A 15506-nucleotide genomic window follows, 5' to 3' on the forward strand; every position below is an offset into this window, starting at 1 on the left:
CTTGACTTCTCCTTCCATGCAGCACCCCTCAGGTCAATCCTAGGGAATTCTCCCTTCAGCTTTCCTCTAGTCACACACTTCCCAGAAGTTGTGTCCCACACTGGATGAGTACTAAGCAACATCCCAATAGTGCCAGGGCAGGATGGGCCAGTGTGAGTCAAAGTGTGGAAAGCTGGTGTAAACCAAACAAATCCAACACCAATGACAAATAAGAGTGAGTGGTGGTTTACCTCCATGGAACCTGGAGGGCAGAAAAATCTAATGTGGGGGGGAGTTTCAATGGCAGGTGCTCCTAGTGCAAGTCATCGACAAGTTATGCAGGAGAAGATGAAAGAGTAATGATTGTGAGGGGGATGCTGGCTAGAGTAAGGATCCTCAATGAGACATGCTCCTGGCACAAGTCAACATTGAGTTACACAGGAGTAGATGAATGAATATGGACTTGATAGGGGGTGCTGGATAGAGCAAAGGTATTCAGCTGAAAGGAGTTCTGGTGCAAGTTGATGTTGAGTTATGCAAGAGTGGAGCAATGACTAATCAAATGTGCTGACTAAGCACAGGTGACACCTCAGATGAATGGTGGTAGATAGACCCTTCTGAATGAGCCTCAACTACCAAGGATATAGATGATGACAGATAGACCCTTCCAAATGAGCCTCAACTGTCAATGATGAGTTATGACTGAGATGGACTGAACTTGTTATGCCTGAGCCAAGTGACTTTGTCAAATGGACTACTCACAAATGGTGCAAGGGGGAGTCTATGGGCCAAACTTGTCATAATCCCTATGGCTCAGTTACTGTGAAGGTCTGACAAAGGTTTGCTTCCACTGGTGAGTTCTTCTGAGATCACGATGGGGAAGGGAACAAGGATGAAAGCAGAGGGATGAAGCTGAGTTGCAAGCTATCAAAAAACTGAGGATACAAAGTATGGTACAGCTGTATAAATAACTCAGGACAAGAGTACCGTACAAGTCACACCAAGGTGACAGTAAGTATCCACAGCAGTAAACAATGAAATAAGAAAGAGTCATATGGTGTCATATGGTAAGGGCAGTACAGGGAAAAAGGGCCATACCAGCTGTGCAATCAAGGTGCAGTGAGGGGCCTGACACCAGAGCAAGAAGCAAATGATCAGAGCAATAAATATGAGTCAGAGGCAAAGTATGAAATTGACCATTCATCAGAGATGGAGGTGGATCACTGGATCACCTACAGGTGTGCAGCATTAAAGGGTATTGGAAATACCATGACCACTGGAGATCCAAGCTGTCCTTTGAGCATAGACATGCCCAAGATGACAACAGTTATTAGGGACATGATGAGGCATGTGACACACATGACCATGAGAAGTCAAAAAAGGAAAGACCCCTGACACAGGCATAACAGAACTGATTACTGAGTACAGGGGGTTTATATACTGTGGGGGGAGTGCAGCTTATGACAAATGAGGCACAAATGCTTGGTAAGTAATGAATAAGGACTGTAAGCAATGAGTAATCATGATGAGTAAGCAAGAAATGAAAAGTAAGCAAGCAAAGAGGATTGGTAAGTATTGTCAACAAATGAGTCAAGGACAGTCAAAATATCACAGTATGAGTCAAAACCTGAGTAAGCACACTGGTATCACATAGGGGGTGGCAATGCATGTCAGATCTTGGCAGAGACATCACTAGATCCAAAGATGGGATGACAGATGGACAGTGTTTCCAGATAGGGAAGTATTAATTCCAGGAAAGGATGGCATGAGTCAGGTGTCAAAGGGCTAGGGCATTGGGGGTCTGTGGGGCAACAGGAGCATAGGCGATCATGGTCTCCCACCCATTCATCCTCTCAGCAAAGTTAATAAAAGCTTCATGAACAGGGCTCTGATGGAGGAGAGGGAGAAGGGGGGATGTCTTCTGCTGGGTCTTGCAGTAAAAAGGCAAGATGCATGTCATACATGTCATGGATGTGATCAGGGAGGCTGGAGAACAGTAGATTATACTGCAGCTGTCTGCAATGTGGGGAGAGTGATGGACAAGATTGGAATAAAGACATTGCAGGGAGCAGGGAGGAAGGATCTGTATGCTTCATCAAGTGGGGAGACCAAAACAACCACATAAGACCTTTGCAACTGAGCAACAGACCTGAGGCAACCAAAGAATGTCCTTCTGGAGGTCATACTGACAAGGAGAACTTGCTGACCAAGCTGCATGGGATGGGATGGGGCTGATGACAATAGAATGCACCAGGGGGCTTCAGGATGGAAGCTGGTGGGAACACCTGGCAGATATACATAGCCACTGTCTTTGGCAAAGGAGACAAGTGAGATGATTGATGAAGTGGCAGCCATATCTGATGGACTTAGTGAAATGAGCATCTGACAGTGTGAGTGCTGTAGAAATGTGTAGGGTGTGGAGATCCTTTCCAAACTCAGAAGGCAGAATCACATGGCTGAGCACTTTAAGGGAGTAGTGAGAACAGAGTCAATATCTTTGGAAATGGTGGAGATATGATGAAAACTAGAATGCTGTACATGAGTGCTAAAAACTTTTGATGGGCACTTGACTCACTTCCTCTTTTCTCTCTAGCACTGACAACTCATTCTTGTGCAAAGGATGACTGCTAACATCCAGCAGTCCTTTTATGCATGAGGGCTTTAGTCTTCATCTGCATGGCATGGCATGCAACTTGTCAACAAGTTAGGCAGAGTCAGCTGTGACCATGTCACAACACCTTTGGTGTGTGACACTGGCTAGATCACAAATGAGAATGTTGTTGTATTGTGGGTTTAGGAATACAGTACAGAAGATGGTTGCCATGTTCACTCATTCTGGATGGAGGTCTTAACAATTCCCAGCACCACCAGCAACATTCAGCTCTTGATTAGTGACCAGCCTATGTACTGGAGGCAGCAATGGATGGACACCTGTGGGAAAGGGCAGTAGATCTGCCATGCCATGTTTCCACCCCAGGCCCCTACTAGAGGTGGTCAAAGGATTGGCATTGGGCCATGTATAATAGACTGCTACCAATGGTACTTGATCTCATGCCATTACTGGTCCAAATGAAACCAATGACAGAGTGTGCATATGGTCTACAAATGGTGTATGCTCATTCCTGCACCTTAGACACTGACTCCACCCATGCAACCTCTAATGCAAGCCTCAATCTGGTTATGGCTTCCAATGACTATCATCCTCTCCTGTGACTGCAAGATTAGCTTGGAGAGATATGAGAGCTCCTGATTGATATCCTTCAAGCCTTCAGTGCACATGGCATGTAGTGCAGCTCATTCTGCAGTGGATGATGGTGGGAATTGATCAGAAGCAGTAGAGAAATGCCACTGTTCTGACTCAATCGGTCAGCAGCAAGCCAATGAAGTATTGCTGCCATGTACAGCTACCCCTGTAAAGAATTCCACCACTTTGGCAATTACTTTGCTGAGTGGTCTCCTCTCATATCCCAATTCCACTTGGTGTCACACACCAAAGGTGTTGTGGACATGGTTACAGCTGACTCTGCCTAACTCATTGACAAGTTGTGCACCATGCCATGCAGATGAAGACTAAAGCCCTCATGCATAGAAAGACTGCTGGATGTGAGCAGTCATCCTTTGCACAAGAATGAGTCATCAATGCTAAAGAGAAAAGAGGAAGCAACTCAAGTGCCCATCAAAGCTTTTTAGTGCTCAAGTATGGCATTCTGGTTTTCATCATATCTCCACCATTGTCAAGTCTGGCCTACTCTGACCAACCCTGATGCTGGATGAGGTCCAGGGAGAGGTTCAGAAGCAAGTCCAATGGAAAGAGCAGAACTCTGACTGGCAGAGTGTTTGGTAGGAACGAAATCTGCCAAGGTAAGGGTGTCAGGTTTAGCTCATGTGCTACCCCCTTGCATGATCTCAGCCCTCATATTTCAGAGGGGGAGTACAGATGGACAGTTGGAGGTAACTCTGACAGGCAGAAGACAGAGGCAGAGGGAGTAGGAACTACGTCAATGTTCGTACTGAGGAATGACAGAGTATGATACATGCTTTTATACTACCATGGAGGTACAGTAACCAGAATCAGAACTGACATATGGAGACCCAGCAATTTTCAAGTAAAACTTCCTAGACAACAAATGAAGGGTAGACACAGGACATACGAATGGGTAACATAGAACATCCAGAAAAGGAAACAGTCCAGGCACTGGACCATGTGGTGTGTGTGCTGCAGAGTACCTGACTGTGAGCTGTCAGGGAGGAGTCCAAAGGTAGTCACATGACTCCTCAGAGAATGGTCTGTTTGGTCTGGTAGGAGAGCAGTACAAGTCCAACAGCAGCTGGAGTGGAGATGGCTTGTAACCAACAGAAGTTGGGCAGAGTTGGTGTGGAGTGAGTGAATGACCAGCAGAAAGGGGTGCAGAGTGAGTGAGGACTTAGGATGAATGCATGACCATGGCAACCATTTCCAAAGATATCAACTCCATTCTCACACTTGCTTAAAGTGCTCAGCCATGTGATTCTGCCTTCTGAGTTTGGAAAGGATCCTTGCACCCTATGCATTTCTACAGCACTCCATCCATCAGACACTCATTTTGTGAAGTCCATCAGATATGGCTGCCTCTTCATCAATCATCTCACTTGTCTCTTTTGCCAGTGACAGTGGCTATGTATATCTGCCAGGTGTTCCCACCAGCTTCCATCCTGAAGCCCCCTGGTTCATTCCATTGTCATCAGCCCTGTCCCATCCCATGCAGCTTGGTCAGCATGTTCTCCTTGTCAGTATGACTTCCATAAGGATGTTCTTCAGTTGCCTCAGGTCTGTCACTCAGTTACAAAGGTCTCATGTGGTTGTTTTGGTCTCCCCACTTGATGAAGCATACAGATCCTTCCTCCCTGCTCCCTGCAATGTCTTTATTCCAATCTTGTCCATCACTCTCCCCACATTGTGACAGCTGCAGTATAATCTACTGTTCTTCAGCCTCCCTGCTCACATCCATGATGAGTATGACATGCATCTTGCCTTTTTACTGCAAGACCCAGCAGAAGACATCCCCCCTTCTTCTCCTTCCTCCATCAGAGCCCCATCCATGAAGCTTTTATTAACTTTGCTGAGAGGACAAATGGGTGGGAGACCCAATTGCCTATGCTCCTGTTGCCCCACAGACCCCCAATGCCCTAGCCCTTTGACACCTGACTCATGCCATCCTTTCCTGGAATTAATACTTCCCTATCTGGAAACACTGTCCATCTGTCATCCCATCTTTGGATCTAGTGATGTCTCTGCCAAGATCTGACATGCATTGCCACCCCCTATGTGATACCAGTGTGCTTACTCAGGTTTTGACTCATAAACTGTGATATTTTGACCATCCTTGACTCATTTGTTGACAATACTTACCAATCTCCTCTTTGCTTGTCTACTCCTGTGTAACTTGATGTTGACTTGTGCCAGGAGCATGTCTCATTGAAGATCCTTACCTGCTAGCTGGCATCCCCCTCACAAATCGTTACTCTTTCATCTTCTCCTGCATAACTCATCATGACTTGCACTAGGAGCACCTGCCATTGATACTCCCCCCCCACATTAGATTTTTCTGCCCTCCAGGTTCCATGGAGGTAACCCACCACTCACTCTTATTTGTCATTGGTGTTGGATTTGTTTTGGTTTACACCAGCTTTCCACACTTTGACTCACATCTAGAGCCCACTGTGAGGGATGGTTATTCCTGGATCAAGAAGAATCCTGCTCCACTCATCCCATTGAATCTTGTGTCTAAAGTCCATCTGATAACTTGCGACTATGTCATCCCCCTTCCCACCATCTATCCTCCTGCATCATCAGCCAGCTCCAGTAGCTATGGCTGCTCCCCCCTGCTCGCTCTGTCCTCACTATGCCCTTGCTTGGCATGAAGTCTGCTCCTGAACTCTTCCAAGGAGACCATACTCATGTTCACTCCTTCTTGGACCACCATGAACACCTCTGTGCCTACCACCAATGTCACTTCTGACCAGGAAATGGTCAAGTCAATCCTCCAGTACTGCAATGCTCATGTCAGGGAGATTATTGAAGGAATGGCTTCATTACTACACTTCTAACTGGGCTAACTTGAAGGCTGATCTCCTCAAGTACTTTGATGCTGATCTATCAGATGAAAGGTTCTTTGAAAGGCATCTCAAGAGCTTTGCTTTGGAGTCTAGGTTACAGCCCATCATGACACTTCAAGACTTAGGGCTTACAACCATGGCTTCATTTGCATTGGAGGTTGGTGAAGAACAAGGAAGGATATTGGTCATCAATATAATTGCTACTTTTGGGCTGGTTTGTCTCCAGTCTTTTGTGGCTTGGTTGAAACTGTCTCAGGTCAAAAGATCCAACCTTGATATCAGCAAGCCCTTCCCCTATGATGATGTATGCCAGTCTGCTGAAGAGGTCCTTCACCATGATTGCTTTGATGCAGATGATCTTGACTTCCTTGGCCCTTGTACTGCCCCTGCTCCTCAGGCCCAGCCTGCACTTCTCATCACTCAGATGGAAGAGATGACAGTGTTCACCCTCTGCTCCCTTCCCATGAAGCTAGAAGAACCTTGAAACTTTGGAGAAAGAAGGTCCTACTGCTTGCAAGCAAGATGAAATTGAGACCCTGATCAAGTCCCTCTCTCACATGTTTCTCAATGACCCAGACTACTCCCTCCTCCACTATCAAGCCATTATGATGGATCCTGATGCTGCAAAGGTGCTTTGTGCTCCTTCCCTTTGTCCTGCTCCTGCATCTACTGCCCCTCCTGCCAATTCATCATCCCAGACTTGTCCTGCTAGTAGGACCATCACTTGTTATGGCTGTGGTGTTGAAGGTCATGGTGTTGAGAGCTGTCAAGCAATCAATATCTCATCCAGAAGGGTTCCTTGGCACATGATGAAAACCATTGGGTCATCTACCCTAATGGGCAGTGCATTTACTGCAATGGAGAAGAGACTATCCTTCAAGCCTATGAGCACACTCTAGCTGCTGCTCAGCCTGCCAATGCAGTTTGCTTTGTTATCCATGAAAAAGCCAAAGAAAGATTCTGGTGCCAAGATCTATGAGTTGGAAGAAGAACCCCTTGTAGCTACTGTGGATCATTCCAACAAGATTACCAAAGAGAAGAGAAAGGCCATCTTTGACAGTGTCCTTATCCCACCTCATTCACATGGCAAGGAGAAAGAGAGTCAAGAGCCAAAGCCTCCATTCTCATCTGTCCCTGTTCCCCAGAAAGCACCACTTGCTCCCACCTTTGTGCCAGTTGATGTTCATCCCCCTGCCTTTGATGGAACTAGAGATGATGCTATCATGGAAGATGCCTCTGTCCCAAAGCCATCTGGACAGGCCACTGATTCTGCAGACAAGACTAAGAAGTCCAAGCCCCCTCCTACCACTTCCCTGTCTTCATCACTTTCCCAGTCTGCCAATTCCAAAGCCATTGTAGAGTGCATTCTTTCTACCCCCCTGACTGTATCTGTTGGGGAGGTCATTGGTTCATCTAGAGATGTTTCCCAGCACCTTCAGGAGCTTATGTGATTCAAGAGACAGCCACTGGCTCAGCCTGTCAAGTCTGTTACAGCTGTTGAAGGAACTCCACCTGTAGCTTCCTACTTGGCATTGACATCTAGCCCCCTGATCACCATCAATCTGACTTGCAATGGTTGACATGTAACAGGTGTCATCAACTCTGGATCCACCCTCAATGTTGTTTGTGCTGGCATAGCCCAGTCAGTCATTCATATGCCCATTGATATGTCACAGACCATCAATGTGCAAGATGCAAAAGGAGGTATCTCAACACTGAAAGGCCTGGTACAAGATGTCCCTCTTTTCTGTGGTGCTGCCAAGACTTGGACCATTCTATTCATTGCCCCAGACACTAATGCAGGCTTTGATCTTCTCCTTGGTCATCTTGGGCTCTTGGAAACTCAGTTAGCATTGTTGAAAGAGAGTCTGGAACTTATGTTGTCTTTGGAGCTGATTCAGATTGCCCCCTGGAGGTGTGTGTTACTGAAGGTCAGCTTGGGTCTGTTGCAGATACACTTATGGCAACTGTAGAGCCTGCCCATCCTCAGCAAGATGCCAATGAACTCATGAGAGATGTAGCAGTTGGTACCCCTCATCATGTTTCACCCATAGTCTTCACTCCACCCCCATCAACTTCACAGTCACCCCCTCAGTCACTTGATTCTGCTCTGCTATATCCTGAGTCACCCCCAGATGGGTTTGATGTTGCCTTAGCATTTCCACTGGGAACAGGTTCATTTATGCTGGAGAATCCCCCAGGATGTCCAGGGAACAGGTCCATTTAGGCTGGAGAATCTCCCAGGATGCCCAGAGAACAGGTCCATTTAGGCTGGGGAATCCCCCAGGATGCCCAGGGACAGGTCCATTTGGGCTGGGGAATATCCCAGGATGCTCAGAGACCAGGTCCATTTAGGCTGGGGAATCCCCCAGGATGCACTGGGAACAGGTCCATGTAGGCTGGAGAATCCCCCAGGATGCCCAGGAAATAGGTCTATTAACCCACTGGGAAAGCCCCATTTGGACCCCAGGCACTCTGTTATAGATGTAATAATCCATGTCAGACACCTTGCTCTGGAGAATCTCCAGGGCCTGGTGAATCTCCAGCAGTCACTGGGAATACCCAGGTGGTCAACACCTATTAGGTGGATACATCTATAAGAATATATGAACCTAATAGGTCCCCTGGGGGGGGGGTGACTGAAGTGATTGTTCAGCAAATCCTTACTGGCAAGGCCAAAAATGCTGGTCAAGCCACTCATTTCATCACTCTATTGTTGATAGTCCTGTTTCTTCTCAGACAGTGAGAAATACCCTCATTGAGCCCTCATTGAAGGCTGTGGTGAAGAAGAATAAGCCATTGCTTTCTACTGGTCACAAGAAGAAGAGGTTAGCCTTTGCTCTTAAGTATCAGCATTGGACTGTGGAGGACTGGAAGAGAGTTATATGGTCAGATAAGACCAAAATCAAGGATTGGGTCAGATGGACAAGAGTATGTGTGGAAAAAGAGGGAGAAGGGCTTATTTCCAGAGAGGTCAAAGGTATAGCCAAGTTTGGAGGAGGTTCATACATGGTTTGGGGATGTATAGGGTGGAATGGTGTTGGGGTCTTGAGTGAGGTTGAGGGATGGATGGATGCTGCACAGTATGTGGCCATTTTGCAGGAAGGGTTGCTTCAAAGCATGTGTCATAGCCATGCCTCAACCCCAGCTGGACTTGGCCTCACACTCATTCAGTCCAGCCTTGCCTTTCCAAACTCTATGCCCAGTTGGCCTAGCATGGTTAGCACTGCTTTGCAGTGTTATTACTAAGTGTCATCTCAGTTGAGCCTGCCTTGTCTTGTCCCTGGCCTGCCCTGTCTCTGTCCCAGTCTCCAGTCATCTTTGTCATACCTTACTAATGCTATTCTTACCAATTGTCTTAGCAATCCTTGTGAGACTGGCATTACCAGTCTCCATACTATAGTTTCTCTAGTATATAAACCCATAGATACTTGGCCTGTATCCCTCAGTCTGAAATCAACTAAGTTACTCTGATAATCCCACCCTGGCTTGGACTCAGACTGAGACCCATGCAAGGGAATAGCACTGTAACCTCAGTCACTAAGTCCAATCAGTCCACCCTTCTGTATCTCCACTACACCTCTGACCCCAACCCCTCTTGGCCTCGCACCCACTTCAGTCTCCAGTCTGGCCTCAACCCAGATGTCACAACTTGACAGCATGAAGGAATCTGGAATTCCAGAAGATGACATTATCTTTCAACAAGATAATGACCCCAAGCATACCTCCAGAAGAGCCCAGAAATGGTTGAAGAGCAGGATATCAAGCTTCTAGACTGGCCTGCACAATCTCCAGACCTCAACCTTGAACACACTTGGGATCACCTCAAAAGATCTCTCTCAGGTTATGAGAGTGCTCCTACAGGAGTTCATCAATTATGGGAAAGGGTGGTAGTGGAGTGGGGGAAGATTTCTGTGGAAGAGTGTCAAAAATGGATATAAAGCATGCCTAGAAGGGTTGAAGCAGTTATCAAGGCCAAAGGAGCTCATACCAAGTACTAGATAGTTGGATTTTTATAAAGTCAAAAAACTGTCTGCATGGCATGTCATATTCAAATGGTTGTATTCTATCAATTCCTATTTAAATTACTTAATTCTTGGACTCATAGAAAGCCAAGAGTAAGTACTTTATTCATACACTCATGGTTTAGGGCTAGAGTTAGAGGTTATTATGTTTAGTCATAGCTAGTGTAAAACATGCAAACATGCAGACAGTTTTTTGAGCCACTGTACCTCCCTTGGTCTCAGCTTATGTGCTGTACCCTTATGCAAGCCAGGGAGAGGTCTGGGACAGGGGTTGGGGATAGAATAAGGCTTGGCCTTAGCAATTGAGTCAACTCAGAGGGTAGTACAGAGTTGAGGGCAATACTTAGTTGATATTCTGACTGAGGTGCTACAAAGTATGCAGGGGTTAAACACATGAGGCTGGTCCAGAGTAATGAACATGAAGCCAGACTTGTTAATAAGCTATTAGCAAGATGATTAGCAAGGGGTGGACAGCCACAGAAGCTGTGCCAAGACTAATAGCCAAAGTGTGGGTGACCAGCATAACTGGAGTTGGACACAGGATTTGTACAGTAAGCAGAGATCAGGCAAGAGGACTAAACTAAATATAGCACAAACATCAGAGAACAGACCAGAGTTATGTCTGAGTGACCTGGACATGGATGTGGGAGGACTGGGGTGGAGCAGCATGAGGCCAAGAGGCCAGAGTGGACCAGAGATAGGGGTAAAACACTGGACTTGAGTTATCTAGGCCAGAGTTGGATTATTCAGGGCTGGAGTTGGGTTTTCTAGGTCAGACTAGGTCCAGACTGGATTGGGCTTGAGTCTGAGAGTCATGTATGTGACATAGCCTACAGATATTTCTACAGTCATCACTGCCACAACTTGTGTTTCATCCAGGCCAAAAATCTATCTCATACTGATACAATATGGGAAAAAAACTGTATATTCCCTGTGTACCACAATGGGAACTGCCCAAACCTCATACATTATGAGCAAGTGTACTGTATTGACAACATTTTCCCAAACTGCAGTAATGGTATGCCAATTCTCAGAGACATTTCCATCCCACCTTGGACTACACATGCAGAAAATATTTGGGCAGGTTACATGGCTGATGATATCTTTCTTCTCTCGCAATCTACAGTCATCCACTGCCACTTGCACCACTGAATTTGTACTGTCTGCCAAAATCATAACAATGGCCTTTTTGTTTGATCAAATGTGAGGATCTGTTAGTACTATAATCAACCCATGTAGTACACCAATGTATATTGTATTATAATCCACAGATTTCTGTTATGTGCTGTGGAGTACTTTTGCACCTTATCATGTATGCACCAGCACTTGCACCAGCACCAAAAAAGGTATATCATGGGATCTCGATTATCTGATGACATTGATAATATTTACTCCTCACTCCCACCATCACTATCCTGCCTGTTGTCTCTGAGCCTTGGACTTTGAATGGCCAGCCATACTATGGCAAGTTTAGACAATGAAATCAGACCCTCCTCCACAGGCAAATTTGCATGACATAACAACACTCTCCTTCCTTCTTTTGGTATATCTCTGCATGTAGATTGTAGATTATTAGTATCCTGGACATACACAACTGGCATTCCTGGCAAAGTCAGGACATCTCATCTTACTCTTGTAAGCTACAGAAATGAAGCCAGGACCTTTCTATATGTTTTCTGCTAAGTAGCAGTTTCAGATGCAGTCAATCAAGTCCTTGAGATGCCAGACTCTAGAATTCCCAAGATATAATACAGTTATACTACTGATCATGCCTTCTGGAACAGCTTAGAAATATGGTACCAGATGTGTACATGCAGTATGCTACTTCCTACACAGTTCTTTTGACTGACAAGGCCAGAGTTGTTGTGTTACCAGTGTTTGGTGCAAGTGGCAGTGGATGACTGTACTGTTCCTTATGAAGGTCACCCACCAGCTTCCAACTGCTCCCCTGATGTGTCACATGATATACCAGCAGCATCTTTTTGATGTCTTCTGAGTTTCATTGAATAGTACCATATTCTGAAAAAGCAAGAAGTAGGATGGCAAAATGGGTGAGCTACTGTGCATGCACCTGTGGGAGGGAGAGGGGAGACCCTCGAACAATAACAGCTGGGGGGATCAACACCAAACTATGGGAGATGGTAGGGAACCATATACGTACATGGAGAAAAATGAACCACACCATTTAGAACACCCAATCCAGAGCTATACCCAAAGTTGCCTCACCACCCTCTGGGTACAAAGCAGGCATATCTCGATAATTGCTGCACAAAACTGGATGACCAAGGCATCCCCAGGAAGGGTTAAGCGAGGAGGACGAACTGCCCAAAAAGCAAAAGGACTGCAGAGAAACATGTGATATGATCTCAAGCCCTCAAAGGTGGGGAGAGGAGAGTTGCCTGAATGACAATGGTTGGGGAGATCAACACAAGACACTGGAGATGGTTGGGAACATCTAGATGATGCAGAGAAAAGGAAACTGCAGTGGCTTGACCACCCAGTCACAGGTATGCACAAAAGCATCACACAGCACTCAAAACACAAAAACAGACATATCTCTCATCAGGAAGTGAAAAAATGGTTTAAACCTGTTTAAACCCATCACTGACTGGTCATGACTGTGATTCTGTCATTCCCCACTTCTCTGATGCTGTAACAACCACCTGCAATTGGATGAATGAGGCATCCCTGGGGAGGGACAAGCAGGGAAATGAACAACCCAAGAAGCAAGAGAAACAGCACAGCAACATGTGAGATACAATGACGAGACCTCAGGGTGGACCTTCCCATAAAAATGCAAATAACTCTGGAACTGCTTAACACATGAGGAAGATCCTATGATCAACAGGAAGCTATCGTTGAGTACTATGTTAGATTTGGCAAGTTGTACATAGTCCTTCTGAACGCATCCACTCCAAGACATGAGAATTACTTTCCATTTTAAGGCTTTCACACTTTACATACTGTTAACTGTGCAATTAACTTTCATGCCCTTGTGCTTATTGATTCATTGTGTCTTGCACTTATGTACACATTTCTCGTTACTTACAAAGAATGTAGCACATCTCACAAAGACCACCCTTGTCATGTAAAACTCCAGGTTCAACACCCAAGCATTTCAGCATTGTTACACTTAGAGATATATAGCTTTACTGTACCTTTCACCTCAGATGTTGTTGCTACTTGTGTGCAACTGAGATTATTTTATAGGTAAATCTATTAGATGTTGTTGCTACTTGCACACACTGAGATTGTTTCAGATAGATATATCTGTAATACTACCATCCTGCAAAAAAGCAGAGACATGGCACCTTACATCTATTATATTTATGGCACACATATGGAGTATGACGCTGCATCTGTAACATTAAACAAACAAAAATAAAACAGCTGATTGTGACTTTTGCAGTAATGTGCAGAGAATTTGCAGGTGGCTGTGCCCACAGCTACTGACTAAGCAGGGCACATGCATGGGGGAGAGTGAGTCAGGGCTACACACACTCCTCCTTGCCCGTTCCTCGGGACTCGTTTCATGCTACTGTACATAACCCATGTAATAATGGGTATTTTGCCAAGAAATGGGCCCAAATTCACTAGGCCAGTGATGACTTGTGGCATGGAGTGCAGTCACATGAATTTGCAGGTGGCATGCCATGGGAATTTCCTGAAGGAGCAATCCTGCCACCAGGTGGGAGGGGCAGGGGAGGGGGTCGAGTGTTCAGTGGGCCCTGTGGGGCATCACGGCCTCGTGGATTGGGCAGGATGACTGGGGAGGGTGCCAACGAACTGTGTTCACATCCTGCCTACATTTATCTATTTTATCTGCCCTCCTAGCTAGTGCAAAGTGGTACAAGGTGGCTGTGTTAAAAATTATGCAGGGGTAGTATAAAAAGTTGCACAGGAGCAGTGCTGCAAAAGTCACGCATTCAGCTGTTTTATTTTTGTTTGTTGAATGTTACAGATGCAGCGTCATAATGGAGTGCATCACCGGTATTACTAGTTTTTTTACTGCCTCGTCCACACTTGCAATTCCAGCATTCCTAATTTGGGCAAACGCCGGCATGTCACGTGATATGTCGGGGGGGGGGAGGGCGGTTGAGCTGGGACAGCTGTCACCCACCGACTGGGTGCACAAGTCAAGGATAGTGACTGATCCCTAGACAAGATTGCAGAGCCGTTGGAAAGGAGGATGGACGTTTGAACTCCGTGAGCGAATGGTTGCTGCCATCAATGAACAATGGAGGTGGTTTAGGGATGCCCAGTAGTCATATGGGATGACCATACCGCTGACATGAAGGTTATCGGGCTCCGCCTCGCTCCTGATGTCATCTCCTCACCCAACCTGAACAATTACTGCAATCCATATATCAATTCCGCCCGGAAGTCGAACGAGCTAGCGGACTATATAATGACCTATCCACTTGTCAAGATTCTGCCCTTCGTGGCCCTATGGCATTGTGGCTCCTCATCATCCTAGCATCTGCCTCTCGCTCGGACGCTTCAACTCTGCTAGAACCGGCGGACGCTCTCCTTAGATTCGCCACCCTTCTGCCAGATTCGTCGCCCTTCCCAACACCTCTTGCAACGTTGCTACTAATTCAAACTCTCCAATTTTATAGGGTCTTGATGTCCTGCGGCTGTACTCTCATATCGCAACATCAGCCTCGCTTTACTTCTCCAATTTTGCTCCATGCGTTCTATCACCGCCGTCGACCATGTGTATTAAAAAACATACATACAATTTCAATTTGACCTATCGACCATGACAGGTTCCTCCTGCAGGCGCTGGTGGACGTAGTCCCCTGCAGCGACGGGTTCGTACTTGGGCGGCCTCTCAGGGGATACACAACTCGGCATGGGCTGGGCGGGGTCATTGATCTGGGTGCCGTAGCGACAATCAAGGCTAACTTACCTTGATCTGGACGTGGTAATCCGTGCCGAAGAACAAAGGAATGGAATATCGGCGAACGCCACTCCCTGTTGATCGCTCTATGCACGATCGACCTACACACGTCGTCTTCCAGGGGAGCACATGAGACAGGAATCAGAGTGTATCCCCGGATTGACACTCACTCGTCCATCGTGCAAGCTGGTCACCGATACTAGTTGCAATCAGTCAGATCATTCAGATGTCATTCAATCCTCAACGCACTTGATAACAAGCGTTCTGGGGATCGGTGGTGCCATTACCCATTGCTTCTCGGAGTTCAGTAGTTGAAGAGCCTGAATATCGGATTCTTGCCATAAGATGGTGAAACACTGAATGACATTTTAGTTCGGGATTCTAAATGCTTCGATGAAAACTCCGACCTCGAAGCTGTGACGAGGTTTGTTAGGGCATATTCAAGGGTATACGTAGGATTTTTACTCTGAGTGGGCACTGACTCCAACGATACCTCATCTTCG

General features: G+C 46.2%; 1 protein-coding gene across 1 annotated transcript; it reads right to left on the minus strand.

Annotated features, from left to right (window-relative positions):
• Positions 1–14843: 14843 nt before the first annotated feature.
• On the minus strand, positions 14844–15359 carry F5J12DRAFT_786914 (uncharacterized protein; the record flags this gene model as incomplete). Its single annotated transcript, XM_051743551.1, has 4 exons — positions 14844–14978; positions 15013–15104; positions 15174–15202; positions 15253–15359. Coding segments are annotated over 4 exons (363 nt in total), but the record flags the coding sequence as incomplete, so codon positions are not given.
• Positions 15360–15506: the final 147 nt, after the last annotated feature.

The sequence above is a fragment of the Pisolithus orientalis genome, assembly GCF_024613125.1.
Source record: "Pisolithus orientalis strain OTSU chromosome Unknown F5J12scaffold_74, whole genome shotgun sequence".
NCBI classification, from domain to species: domain Eukaryota; kingdom Fungi; phylum Basidiomycota; class Agaricomycetes; order Boletales; family Pisolithaceae; genus Pisolithus; species Pisolithus orientalis.